This window comes from Ochotona curzoniae, unplaced genomic scaffold (assembly GCF_017591425.1).
Source record: "Ochotona curzoniae isolate NIBS_2020 unplaced genomic scaffold, NIBS_Ocur_1.0 contig_2688, whole genome shotgun sequence".
Classification (NCBI taxonomy): Eukaryota; Metazoa; Chordata; class Mammalia; order Lagomorpha; family Ochotonidae; genus Ochotona; species Ochotona curzoniae.
In genome coordinates, this window is record NW_024465553.1 from 28,612,928 (window position 1) to 28,626,967 (window position 14,040).

The 14,040-nt window shown below is 46.7% G+C and overlaps 1 protein-coding gene across 4 annotated transcripts in view; it reads right to left on the minus strand.

The window, feature by feature from the left end:
- Nucleotides 1–11,194: 11,194 nt before the first annotated feature.
- Nucleotides 11,195–14,040, minus strand: part of CCDC138 (coiled-coil domain containing 138) — a 63,470-nt gene continuing 60,624 nt past the window's right edge. For all 4 annotated transcript variants that reach the window (XM_040975510.1, XM_040975508.1, XM_040975507.1 and 1 more), the window contains 2 exons: nucleotides 13,346–13,484; nucleotides 11,195–11,679 (listed from right to left, as the gene is read on the minus strand). In XM_040975510.1, coding sequence (XP_040831444.1) covers nucleotides 11,514–11,679; nucleotides 13,346–13,484 — 305 coding nt within the window. In that variant the 3' untranslated portion in view covers nucleotides 11,195–11,513. The remainder of the gene's footprint in view (nucleotides 11,680–13,345; nucleotides 13,485–14,040) is intronic.

Here is a 14,040-nt window from a genome sequence, read left to right on the forward strand (position 1 = left end):
GGACTCCCCTTTTCCCAGAATCCATTTGGTACTTCTGCAAGCTATAACGCCACAGCTAAGCTTCATTAACCCTTGAATTCTTCCCTGGAATCCTGCAGGCCTCTGCCCCTGCTGTGCAGGGGTGATGACAAAGGTCTCCCCCCGGTAGTTACACCACACAGGGCTGGAGCGGTCGGCCCCGCTCCACGCTCCTAGGAGTCCCAGCCTGCGGGGGGTCGGGCGGTGGGCCAGCTGTGTCCCCTGCGCTGTCACTCCGCATACACATCCCTGGGTCATTTGTGCATTTGGAAACAAAGCCAGCAAAGGTTTGCTCTGAGGCTCTCCCACAGATGTGAGAACACTGAGGATTTACCGTTGTGACACTTGAAACGTTCGCCCTAGGCTAAGGTGTGAGGCGTGCAGCCAGTGAAGTCTGAATTATCAACATGATTGCTTCATTCTGTATATATAATTTATTATATTTTTATAATCTCAATAAATGTGCTGTCATCTGCTCCCTCTGTGTGTGGGTGTGTGTGTGTGTGTGTGAGCACAGGGGTGCATGCACGCGTTGTTGAGCGGGAAGTGGGGCCTGACCCCTGTGCCTGGGTTTCTGCAGTGTGGGCAGTGGCAGCCAGCCTCAGTGGAAGCGCCTGACACTCGCGGCCTGAGCCAGTGTTGTGTGCAAAGCCACAGGGCGTTGCTCCCTGAGGCTCCATCACTGCTTCCTGGGGCGTCACTCAGCTCCTGCACAGACAGATGCGCCCTTGTTGGTCCCTGCAGTGGCTCTGTTGACCGGGGCTGGGCCTCTGCCTGCCAGAGCCCTTCCCTGGGGCGGCTCTGTTGACCGGGGCTGGGCCTCTGCCTGCCAGAGCCCTTCCCTGGGGCGGCTCGGCATAACTGTCTTTTATCCTCACCTCAGCCTGTCGCGAGCCCAGGCATGTCCTCGCCCTGCTCTTGGCTTTGGCACTTCAGAGCAGAAGCACAGCAATTCTACTAGCAAACCCCAAGTCAACAGACTGCACCCCGTTATCCGGGGCAAGGGGCATGGGTGTGAGGAAGGTGTGGCATAGTGGGTAAAGCCTCAGTTTGTGCCACTATCATCCAATATGGGCGCAGGTTCATGTCCCAGCTGCTCCACTTTAAAAAAAAGGATTTTTATTATTTTATTTTATTTTATTTTATTTTATTTTATTTTATTTTATTTTATTTTATTTTATTTTATATTTAAGGCAGAGTTACACAGAGAAGAAAAGATCTTCCATCCACTCGTTCACTCCCCTTATGGCCAGAGCTCCAGCAATGGACAGGAGCTGGATGGGAAGTGGAGTAGTTGGGCTATAAACCGGTACCCATATGGGATCCCAACAGATTCAAGGTGAGCATTTAACCACTAGGCGATTGCACTGAACCCTCAGCTGCTCCAGTTTGAATCTAACTGCCTCCTAATAGCCTGGGAAAACTGACGATTTAACCAAGCGTTTTGAGCTCCTAAACCCACATGGGAAACCCAGATGAAGTTCCTGACTCCTGGCTTAGCATGTCCCAGCACTGACTGTCACAGCCCTAAGAAAGTGAACCAGCAGATGGAAGACACCTCTTTCTCTCTCTCCCTCTTTAAATATTTTAAATAAATCTTTAAAACAATCACCACCAGATCTTCCTCTCTGTCTCTCCTCTCTGTATATCCGCCTTTCCAATAAAAAATAATAAAAATAAATCTTTAAAACAATCACCACCAGGACTGGCACAGTAGCCTAGCAACTGAAGTCCTCACATTGCACGCACCAGGATCCCATATGGGCACTGGTTTGTGTCCCGGTAACATTGGTTCATTTTCTGGCGGCTCTGCTTCCCATCCAGCTTCCTGCTTGTGGCCTGGGAAAGCAGTGGAGGACGGCCCAAAGCCTTGGGACCCTGCACCCACGTGGGAGACCCGGAAGAGGCTTCCGGCTTTTTGCTTCAGATCGGCTCAGCTCCAACCATTGTGGTCCCTTCGGGAGTAAATCATTGGATGGAAGATCTTCCTCTCTGTTTTTCCTCCTCTCTATATATCTGACTTTCCAATAAAAATTTTTTAAAATCTTAAAAAAAAAAAAAAAGAAATAGTGGTCTCCTCTGATCCATGCACACTGTGCAGATGGTGCAATGGTCAAATCACGCATGCGCAGAAACCCGTAGAACCACATGGGCTGTTGTTTCCTGGTGCTGCCACAGCCACGTGGCTGGTTCTGCTCCCGACAGAGGCTCCAGGTGGCCCAGCCATCGTGGCCTTGTGAACTCTCTCCCCCACAGGAGCCCTCTGGAGGACGCCCAACCCCTCAGACGCCGGGAAGGGCTGTACAGCCCTGTAGCCCGCTACACGCTTTCAAGGCTGGAGAGCACAAACACACCTTCAGTTCCTAATGCCATAACAAGACAGGCTTACTATTACATGATTCAACTTGAAACTAAGAATTTGTGGAGAGACTCAAGATGGCAGAATAGGGTAAGGACACGTCGAAACAGATGGAGAAGCATTAGCCAGGGTAAAGCAGAGAGGGCACGTTCCAGGAAACAGGAGGGGGCAGAACCACAGCAGAGGGGTATCTGGGAAAGATTTTAGTCTTGCAATAGGAAATTAATTTTAAAACTTGTTTTTTTTTTCCTTCCTCTTAGGTTAGGTAATCTTTAAATCATTTCTTTTCTTGAGAAAAGCACATAAGCGGTACAGTTCTGCCCCCTCCCATGCCTGGAACTGTCCTCCCTGGGGCCGTCAGCAGGTAAGGATTCTTGGGCTAATTTTCCTCGGTGGAACTTTAATTTCTAACATGCCATTGGAGTATCTTGGTTTTTTCTTCTCTTATAGGTAATTGTATTTTGTTTTAAAATTTTATCTGTTTTTGCATAACGTGTCAAAATAGAGAGTCCAGTTTTCTGGGTTATGATGAGCTTTTTTTTTTTAAAAGATTTATTTTTATTATTTTTCATTGGATATACAGAGAGGAGAGACAGAGAGGAAGATCTTCCATCCGATGATTCACTCCCCAAGTGAGCGCAACGGGCCGATACTATGCCGATCCGAAGCCAGGAGCCTCTTCCGGGTCTCCCATGCGGGTGCAGGTTCCCAAAGCTTTGTGCTGTCCTCGACTGCTTTCCCAGGCCACAGGCAGGGAGCTGAAAGGGAAGTGGGGCTGCCGGGATTAGAACCGGCGCCCATATGGGATCCCGGGCGTGCAAGGCGAGGACCTTAACCACTTGCGCCACCGCACCGGGCCCTGATGAGCTTTTTTTTAACATGTACTTGTAGATCTTTGACTCAAGACTTGAAGACAGCTAGGTGGATCTTAGCCTGTTTATGTACGCGAGCGTAGGGCAGGGGGACCCGGATGTAGCAAGCCTCACTCAGGTGGAGTTTCTCAAGCGCACAACCAAATCCAAAATGGCTGCTACTTCCCTTCCTCCTGCTTCCTTAATTTGCACGCCAAGTTCATTCACACCACGGCACTACCCGTCAGATGCCCTTCTGCACCTGTGCAGTGCTTGTGAACAAACCAAGAACACCAACTCCAGCCCCCTTCCGTGCTCGTCCTTGGCATCCCGACTCAACAGCTGCCCCAGACTCCGTGCCTATGCTATCGCCCAAGAGGCACAAGAACAAATAAATAAATAATTATAAAAGAAATAAATTAATTAAATTAAAACAATAAGTTAAATCACCAAAGACTTGGGGTTCCACACCCTCAATGTACGCCTTGCCCTGGACCCCTCTGCACTACTGGTTTCCAGCAAGTCAGAGAGCTTTTCCCCCCTCCTTCCTGCTTAGTCAATAAACTTACCTTTGCTTTACATCATGGGTTTTAATATTTCTGTATTAAGTGAGGTCAAGAACCAGGGAGCAGTTTCCTGATGCAACATTTTGGTGGCAAGAGCAGCAAACCGATCCACGAGGCTCCTCTATAAAGGGACTTCCTCCTCGACGGTCAGTATGTTGGACTGCAACGGGCTCTGGGCTGGAGACAGGACTGTTGAGTGCCCAGGTTTCTCCTGAGTCTCAGGATCCAGGGAAGTCTCCCCTCTCCCCACTCCCGTCTGCCAAATTCAGAGCTGCTGGTGAACACCTTGCTCCTTTGGGGCTTCCCCAGGGAGATGCTGTACAGAAAAGGGACTAAGCCACCAACGTCCATACACGGCTAGGGTGTGGTTATATCCTGATTGTAGAGTTACGTGTCTCTCCAAGGACCACACTAGAATCCGTGCCTTAAAAAAGTCCTGGGGAATCCTAGCCAAGGGAAAGGAAAGATGGGATCAGGGGATCCCCTATCTGAACCTCTTTTCCATCTTTTTTTCCGCAGAGGGGGACAACATGGTCTAAAGTCTCCCACAATATCCTTTAGATTGCTTCTTCCAACACTGGTAAGAGACCCCACCACTCCCTTCATCCCGCTCCCCAACAACTGAAGACGAATATTTTCATCTTTGTCTGTACTCGGGCTTGACCCACATATCCCGTGAGTGACAAGGAAACAGGGCTGCAAAGAGCAAAATGGTAATACCTTTCTACAGTTAGGTTTGCTCTGTCGATGCAGCTGATGTGCAGCGACTGCCCTGAATGGATGAGGGAGCGCCTACTGGGTTGTTTCTTCCTGGCATCCTGAGTGGCACTCCTGCCTTGGGTCCCCTGGAAGAGGGGTGTGGGGGAGCAGAAACATTAAAATAGACTAAAATTCTTACCCCCTGGCTAGCTGGGAGGACTGATTGCAGATCTCAGTCCCTGGTTCAGCCCTTCATGGGGCCTGTGTCTAGTGTACTCTGTACTAACCTCCATACGATGCTTCTTGGGCTGGTCCCAGCAGGAGTCATTAATTAAGGTCCTATTGAATATTTCAGAATTCAGAGAGATAAGACAAGAACAGGGAAGATGCACTGAGGACCCAGAGGCATACATTAGTGGTTTCAATCAGCATTGTGGCTATACCATCAAACCAAGAGAGACATTAATCTCAGTTTGGATTAAATTCCAAGGAAAAAAGCGATATCAGAACAGCAAATGCAGGCAGGAAGTGCTTGTCTAGTACATTTAAAAAGATACCAAAATATCCCTAAAAGCAGCCATAGTAAAAGCTCAACCTGATAGGGACTTTGAAGACCCTTGTGAGAACCGGTGCTGTAAGCACTTCCTCTTTGTTACACGTGTTAAGAGCATCAGGGTAAAACCTGTGAATTGTGCCCAGTGCCCCCTGGCTCACCAGGGAGACAAGCCACGCCTGTAAGTTTCTCTATAGTGACTGAGAGACTACAACAAAGCACTGCTAGCTCTGGAGCAGCTGGAGGGGAGGTCCCCCTCTGGGACAAGTTTCTGAATTAACCTGCTCAGCGTTCACAATAAGCTCCAAAACTGGTAGCAGACATAAATAAAACCCTGGACAAGCTGGTCTCCAAGGTTACCAAGGTCTATTACAACTAGGACCAGGAACGTTCAGAAAAAGGATCGGAGACATTGCGAGACGATGGTGGATGAACACAGGGGATGCCCAAATGTGACCAATGAGGATACAGAGTATGACCACTGACATTAGTTCCCATTCCTCAACTTGAGGAACCCAGGCAATGTTAATCACCAGGGGCAACCAGTTAACTTCCTGGTTGATACGGGACTGCTTTAGTCTCCTCCTTCCCTAGACCCAAGTCTAGGAAATGTCAAATAACAGTTCAGAACTTACTGGAGCAACCCATAAATATTTCTCACCCTCAGCTACTTGTTTGGATGTCTTGAGTCTTCAAGTTTCAAACATTTTTCCTGGAAGATTCTGGCAGTCCCATTGAGATTTGATGGAGACTAAACCCAGCAACCTATTTGCTTGTGAAAAACAGTAAGAACATATGACTGCATGAACTCTCTTCCAGGGACAATGGATGACAGAAGATTCTTTGTTGGGCAGGGCAGTAGGGAGAGCAAGCTATGCTTTAGTAGTGATTTAGAGGTAGTTGAGTCAGGACTTCTGTCTCTGGGAACTGATGTTTATAGACTGAGCTCACAGCTCTTACATGAGTTCTCAAGCGCACACAGGGTATGAGGGTTAACGTATATACTGAATCCGAGTATGCGTTCTCTGTTGTCCACGCTCACTGTCTATGCTCACGGGTATTTGGAACAAGGATGATTGACCTGACCCGGAAGCCCTGGATTGCACAGCTAAGAAACTCTGCCTGTGGGAAGCAGAACAGCTTGCTTGACAAGTCTCCTGGTCAAGCAAGCTTCTGAGTATGTGGATGCTTTAAGGCAGATGGACTTTGTTAACCAACAGACCTTGGAAAGATTTTCTCCACCTTGGCATAAGGAACAAAACCAGCGATGTCTGAGAAGTATCAAAACCACTCAAGTAATACCTTGGAACACTCTTGCCCACACTGGGGCTCTATGACCTCAAATGGCTGTTCCCCATCCGCGGGTGCTGATGTAGTTTGGCGGCAAGCAGCAGCCCCCTCAGCAGCCCACTCCGCTTCTTTCCTACCTTCCTCTTGCCCCCACTCCCACAGATAGAGTAGAAAAAGAAAATAATCGGAAACATTTGTCCCATCCACCTTCCTACCTGCCTCGACCTTTCCTACCGAATCAGTGGCCCATATGGCTATACATCCTTCTTGACTCATGAACAACATTAAAAAATAAGATAAAATGGAAAAAAAAATCTTCTGATTAATTGAAGTGGTCCATAAGCCTAAAAACTTGGCAGTTATTCACTGCTAGGGCCAGTTAGCAAGAGAAATGCCCGGACATACCACTCAAGAGGCTAAATACACCATTCTATGGTCGGGGTCCCTCCTACCCTTAAACTCACCAGCTACTCTTTTGAGGAAGGCTCCCAACAAGGAAGTTTACTAGTTCCTCATGGCTGGTGGAAGGATGGCCAGGTGACCAGGGCTGAACATTTTTACCCAAAAATCTTCAGTGGAAAAGTAATCAAGGAATTCCATGATACTTGCCATCTAGGTCAGAACAATACCTACATGTTAATAAACAAGATTTTTGCAGGGAAAAAAAAAATCAAGCTTTTCAGTAAGTGCTTAAAAACAAGACTAATTTCCAAAATGCTCACTTACAGAGCCCAGCAACACAGAAGCAGGGAAACTATCCTGAAAAAGAGTATGACCTCCAGGGCCTGGGGACACCCCAACAGGGTGGGCAGAACTTACCCTGTGGCATCGAGCAAGCTGTAGAAGTAGGTCAAGTGTTAGTGACTTACATTATTCTTCCATCTGGGGTCCCCTGTAGTGTCCAGAGTGACAGTGGCCCCTGCCACCTGCTCAGAAATCACTCGGGTCTTACAGCTTCTGGAAGTTTACAATCACCTTCACTCATCAGGCCAGGCAGGAAGGATCAACACAATTCTTAAGTCAAAGTTAACCCAAGAAACTAAACTGCCATAGCCCATGCTTTTGCCGGTGGCTTTAATCTAGGTCAGAAAAACTCCTAACCCCCTTTGAGACTACGCATGTGCATTCTGTTTTGAAAAATTATGTCCTCCTTGATGAGGACACAGGAGCGGTGTTAAATCCCAACCCCTTCCCCCGACACATGCACAGTTTAAGAGTTCCTGGTGGCCTCTGTTCAGCTGAGCCTGGCCCTCTTCTATTCAGGTGCCTTCATTCTGTTAAAGTTTCTGGACATTCAAGACCTCAGTAGGCCCAGATGGGAGGGACCTTTCCAGTAATCCACTCCAACGACAAGGTTACAGGTCTCAATCCATGGATTCATTACTTACAAGTAAACCCTTGGACGATGATGTGAAACCCCGAGAGCAACAACAAACCTCCAAACAGCCATGGAGCCTCCTCCTTACTCACGGAGCCAGCAGAGTGTCTCCAATATCTACTTTGGCAGAACTTATCCCAAGAGCTCCCATCCTGATTTTCATTCTTATACTACTCTGTGGCCTGTGCCTTCTAAACGGAAATGGTAAGATTCATCTTGCATCAAATTGATCAAATCAGACTACGAATGGTTCTCATAATGCAGCCTTAGCTATCCATACCAAACAACTTCTCCTTGGGTTTCCTTGATCAGTTCTCACTGGGAGACCACCCACGTCAAAGCCACCCATTTCCAGTATGGAGTAACCAGAGCAGTGGCAATTTCAACATCCAAGAGCAATTGGATACTCTACTCACTGGGGAGAGAGGCAGAGCAAAGGGACCCTGTAACCCTGTAGGTAGGAATAAGGAGCTTCCAGTGGTTTTCAAAAATGGTCAACTTAGTTCAGAATGGTGAAAAACTTCTCCTTCCTCCTCCTCTTCCTTAATTTGTGAGCCAAGTCCATTTGAGCATGTGCTATATAACATGATCAATCAGATTCCCTTCCATAGCTATGGGATGCTTGTGAACATATGAAAGCTAACCCCAAACCCCTTCTGTGCTTGTGCTCAGAGGCTTAACCCAATCAAAACCTGCCTCACACTCTGCTCCTGTCGCCACCTAGCGTGAATAGACAAGAGAAGTGAGACCACCTACCAAAGACCCAGGGCCCCCCATCCTAGTGCACTCTGGGGCTCCTTCCTGCACTACTGTTCTCCAGCAAGTCAGAGAGCTTTTCTCTGTCCTTCTCACTCAATACACTTTCTGTGTTACATCTCATAGTTTTTATTTCTCTACTGAGTGAACTCAAGAATCAGGTCACGGTCTCCTGATACAACAAGAAGCCAAAGAAAACAGGAGGAAAATAAATCATGTGCAATATAGTGAACAAAGAGGTAGGACCCAGCCTCTTACCTGTCTCCCCTAGCCCAACATGTCCTTGCCTGTTCTTTATTAAAAGGAATTCACTGGCCTTAGGGAGTGGCCCGAAAGGCTACAATCACTGGACTGAAGGAATTACTTGCTTCAGCAATGGATGGGAACTCTGACAGCCAGGATTATATGGAAGGGTTGTTTAGGGGAAGTTCACATCCAGAAACTTCCCCATCCCAACTTCCCCAAAAGAGAGAGGAGAAAAGAAACAGGAGACGGGGGACCCATAAGCCGGTCCATAAAAACTCAGTCTGAAAGCAGACCAGGCTCTCAGTCCTTTCCCAAAATGCCCTCTTCCTCTACCAAGTGTGAGAATTTGCCTTTTAACTTTTTTCAATACAATTCACTCTGTGCTAATTGCCGTCTCAGCTGCTTGCTCACCAGCCACATACTTTAGACAGAACACATTTCCTCTCTTTCCAGACCACTTCTGTTCCATCTGCTCTGCCCTTTCTTCAGAAACCCCAGGCCTGAGGTCCCTGGTAAACTGAAGTCTCTGTCCTCCTGTGTCCCTTGGGATGAGTGACAGCACTGCAGCTTCTATTTTCTCTAGATTTGTCATTTTTGTTTCCAATGCACATTTTTGCTTTTCCCTTAATTTTTTGTCTCACTATATCCACCTCAACCTATTCTGTTTCTGCTTCACAAATGGTACATTTTCCTACATTCATTTTAAGTAGCCCACATTTCTTATTTTTCTACATCATGGAGTGTGGGTTGGGTCAGGTTCGGTCACAACACATGCCAGCACATGAGGGCTGGGACTGGGTGCCTGCTGGGCTGGGCTGGGCTGATGCCCCAGCTAGCGTGAGCTGGAATTGGGGATGGGCCAAGCTGGGCCCGACCAGGCTACAACACCCACTGGCAAATGCCGATTTGCAGCAGGCCATGCCAGACCAGGTGGCAGCAGCCAATCAGCAAAACATGAGAACCGGGGGGAGTGGGCAAAGCTGACAGGGGGACTGCAAGAGGCTCCCCTGCTGGATCACCATTTCCACTGGAGAGCGTGAGTTGGGTTGGGTGCAGACCGGACCAGGCAGGGCCACAACTCCTGTTGGCCTCAGGTGAGCTGGATCAGGGAAAAGCCAGGCTGGGTTGACTGTACCTACTGGTGCAAGCATAAGTCAGAGTGGGTGTGGGCTGGTTGGGCTTTGCCTCAGCATCAGCTGGCAGAGGCTGACACTGGGGGCTAATTCTGTCAAATTAAACTGCAGAACTACCTGGAGTGCAAGATCCAAAAATGGGAGTGGGCCCCCATTAGGGAAACAGTGGGTACACCTCACTCTTGGGTTGCCACTCTGCCTGGTGAGAATGAAAACCAGGACTGGGGCAGGCATGGCTAGACAAGCGGCACCTACCAGCATGTGTGTGGGCTGGATAATGGGGCTGGTTGGGTTGAACTAGGCTTCAATGCCCATCAACATGCATGAGAGCTGAATAGGATGTGAGACAGACTAGACAAGTCTGCTTTACATACTGGCAAGCACAGGAACCAAAGCATGGGGGTGAGCCTGGGGGGTTATTGGGAGTCACCCCAACTAGATTGCAGTTCCCACTGGTTTGCTTGGGTGCTGAATGTACGCTGGGCAGAATCAGGCTGCACTGCAGCACCCATTGGTTTGCACAGAAGACAGGGCTGGAGACAGAACTAACTCAACAACTGCAACCACTAGTATATGCATAAGTTGACTGTGGTGACAGACTGTGCTGGATCCACACTGGCATCCACACACAAGAATCAGGTCTGGGATCACCTCAGATGAAGCTTCTTTGGGGATCCCCCCACGTAAACTGCTGGACTCAGAACCCCAACCATGGAAAGAATTACACGTTCCACTGTCTGACCATCGAGTGCACGTGTCAAAGCTGGACTCCCTCAGTGGCTCAAGTGGAGCAGTGGACAGCATATCCAGGTGCACATGGAGGATATGGCAGTCCACTGCAGCCTATAGAGGACACTGGTACCATAACAGGGGATGTAGGACTGAACAAATCGATCAACTACCCCTGCAAAGTGTTGGCAAACAAACTCTGAGGTGGACTATGTCAGTCAGTGGATTCTGGAGAGATTTCATCACGCTTAGAATGGCAAGATTGGCAGCAATCCAGAACTTTTGAACTATCGAAACTACTTGAACAGCACCCTCGGAGCGTGCCCCGCATCAGGGATCCTGAGATGGGTGGGAAGCTGGGTGGGGCTTCTCCCTTTATCTCCTCCCTTTCCAGATACAGGAAAGAAAGAAGAGAATGTGGAAACAATGGTCTTACTTACTTTCCTGTAGCCCTTGACCCTTTGTGCCCTCATCACCTATGTAAAGATCATCCAAATAAAATAGTAAGACACATAGAACACATGATATTAAGATAACTGAAAAATAATTACATAGCTTTCAAAAACAGGGATTCTAACTATTAAAAAAACAGAATGACAATATTTAATTCTGTCTCAAATAAGCACCGACTTATTCCATATAATCACATAATTTTATGACAGAATCTTCTTAACATACTTTTAGAAAAATAATTCTAGTTTCATAAATTCTGAAAATGCCATCTTGCATATGAAAATGCCATCTTGTATGTTCAGTTGAACCAAAACATTCAAAAATCCCTCAGCTTCTGTAGAGTTCATTTGAAAGGCTGAAAAAAAATCTGTCTCTCATGATAAGTGATGCTACTGATTACTTGGTAGAATTCTGTACTGCGTGTGATGATTTTTAACTTTTGATAAGCAACATATAACATTCTTTTAAAAAGATAAGCCAGTCTAGTGGCTTGCATTGGAGGCCACAGAACTGCATTTTGTTAAACCCAAGTTGAACAGAGTGGAGTTCAGGTTAATGCAGAGAAAAGCATGTTCTGGATGTGTGGTCCTTTGTATTTCTTGAAGCATCAGGTGAATTGTAAATAGCTCAAAGAGCTTCTTGTTGCTCCTGTAAAAGAGTAAGCACATTACTGAATCACACACTTAGGAGGTTTATCTGTAATGACACGGAGAGATAATTTAAACATGAGGTGATGGCAACTGTTTTTAAATATAGGAGGGAGGGGAAGGGCCTGGTGCGATGGCTCAATGGCTAAACCCTCATCTTGCAAGTGCTGAGATCCCATGCGGGCGCCGGTACAGGTCCCAGCTGTTTCACCTCCTGTCTAGCTTGCTGCCTGTGCATGGGAAGGCAGTAGGGGATGGCCCAAAGCCTTGGGACCCTGCACCCGTGAGAGACCTGGAATAAACTCCAGACACATGGCTTTGGATTGGATCAGCTCTGGCCATTGCAGCCACCTGGGGAATGAACTAGTGGATGGAAGAGCTTTCTCTCTGTCTCTCCTCTCTGTAAATCTGATCTGCCTTTCCAATAAAAATAAATAAATCTTTGTTTTGTTTTTCTTTAAGAAAATGGGAAATAGCTAAATAAAGAGTGAAGATACTGAGACAAATAAAATACATTTTTGTGAGAAATGTCTGAGTAGAGAACTATTCAAGGAAAAGATGTCATGGAATTCTGGAAACGGTACCTTAGTTATCATTACACAGTTGGATCAATCTTTTTTTTTTAATATTTCTTTATTTTTATTACAAAGTCAGATATAGTGAAAGGAGGAGAGACAGAGAGGAAGATCTTCTGTCTGATGATTCACTCCCCAAGTGACCACAATGGCCGGTGCTGTGCTGATCCGAAGCCAGGAGCCAGGAACTTCGAACCTCCTCCCAGGTCTCCCACGTGGGTGCAGGATCCCAAAGCATTGGGCTGTGGTCGACTGCTTTCCCAGGCCACAGACAGGGAGCTGGATGGGAAGTGGAGCACCCAGAACATGAACTGGCACCCATATGGGATCCCAGCACATGTAAGGTGAGGACTTAGCCACTAGGCTACCGTGCCTGGCCCTCCATTCTCCATATCTACAAATAATTTTAAGATGCATTACATTTACTATTTGAGTACACTGAGGCCCTGTAAAACATGCAAGCTCTCAAGCATGGAAATCCCGGATGATGGAATGGTGCTCGGCACAGACAGGTGCTGCCGTAAGAGAGATGACACATGGGTGGGCAGATTCACGTCAGAGTAAACACTGGACCGTGCCAACAGTTCAGGAAAACACGACTCAAGATCTACAACCTTAACCTGTAATGGAAAAACTAGTCATCCCAGTGCCTGACTCAGGAGGAACGGAGAGACCGGAACGTGGGGCGTCAGTTCACGTAATAACCTAATCAACAGCCACACGACCGCCGTAATTCCTAAAGCCCAGCTATTAAAAAAAAAAAAAAAGAAATCCGTTGGCTTCATTCTCGTTCCCTAAACTCCCTTCAGCACCTCAGTCAGGAAATGTTCAACACACCTTTATTTCCCTTTTGGTCACCGGTGGTATTAGAGAATACCAACGTGCAATGATTTGTTCTGTAATTATCAGTAGAAACGGCTCTGTTTTATATACTGACTATTGGACTGAAACTTGATTTCGAACTGAATGCAAATAATTAGATATTCTGAGACTAGTGCTTTCATTCTAACATTAGAAACATGTGGGGTTAGGTCATCAGTACGATCACAGTGAACGGCCTTTCAATGCAAAATGTCAGAAATAGATTCTTACTTGATTTTGGAAAGTTTCTGTAGAATAATACTGAGCTTTTCTAGTATCTGAAGGTCAAGTTTCGGGGTTCGCAGCAGCACAGAGCAGGTACGGAAGAAGAGCGAGGTGCTGCAGGCTTCCAGGAAGGGCTGCAGGGACTCTGCAAGAGAGATGAGCAGTTAGGGAGCGACCAGAAAGTTCCCTGAACAAGACCACACTCCCGGGGGGTTTAGAAACACAGGCTAGGGTTCTCTGGGAGTAAAACGATCTGAAAAATTACAGCATCTGTTGGTTCTTGTTGTACGTTTGAAATCAAAGATCTGGCTTTTTTTTTTTTTTAATTGTTTCTTCTTTTTTTGTCGGGGAGGCATCTATCATCTAGTTTCTCTTAGGTAAACTTTGGCAGAGATCACATTTGCGAAAAAGAAAGTAATTTTATCCTGTACGTTTGTAACTGTAATCTCAAAATTTAAAAAAAAAATAGAAAATGTGTTTTAGTGGCAATTTGTTAAATGCCCACGTTCCAAAATTTTGCATACTAAGATGAACTGATACGATCTCTTGTTAAGGAAGAACCTTTTTTAACACAAAAATTAAAGGAGAAAAGTTTCAGAAAATATAAACATTGGAAAATTAACCAAAAAATTCAATGTCTGTTTAAGAAGAAAACGAACTAAATTTAAAACTGAAAGGCACAGCCCTGGAGAAAGAAATGA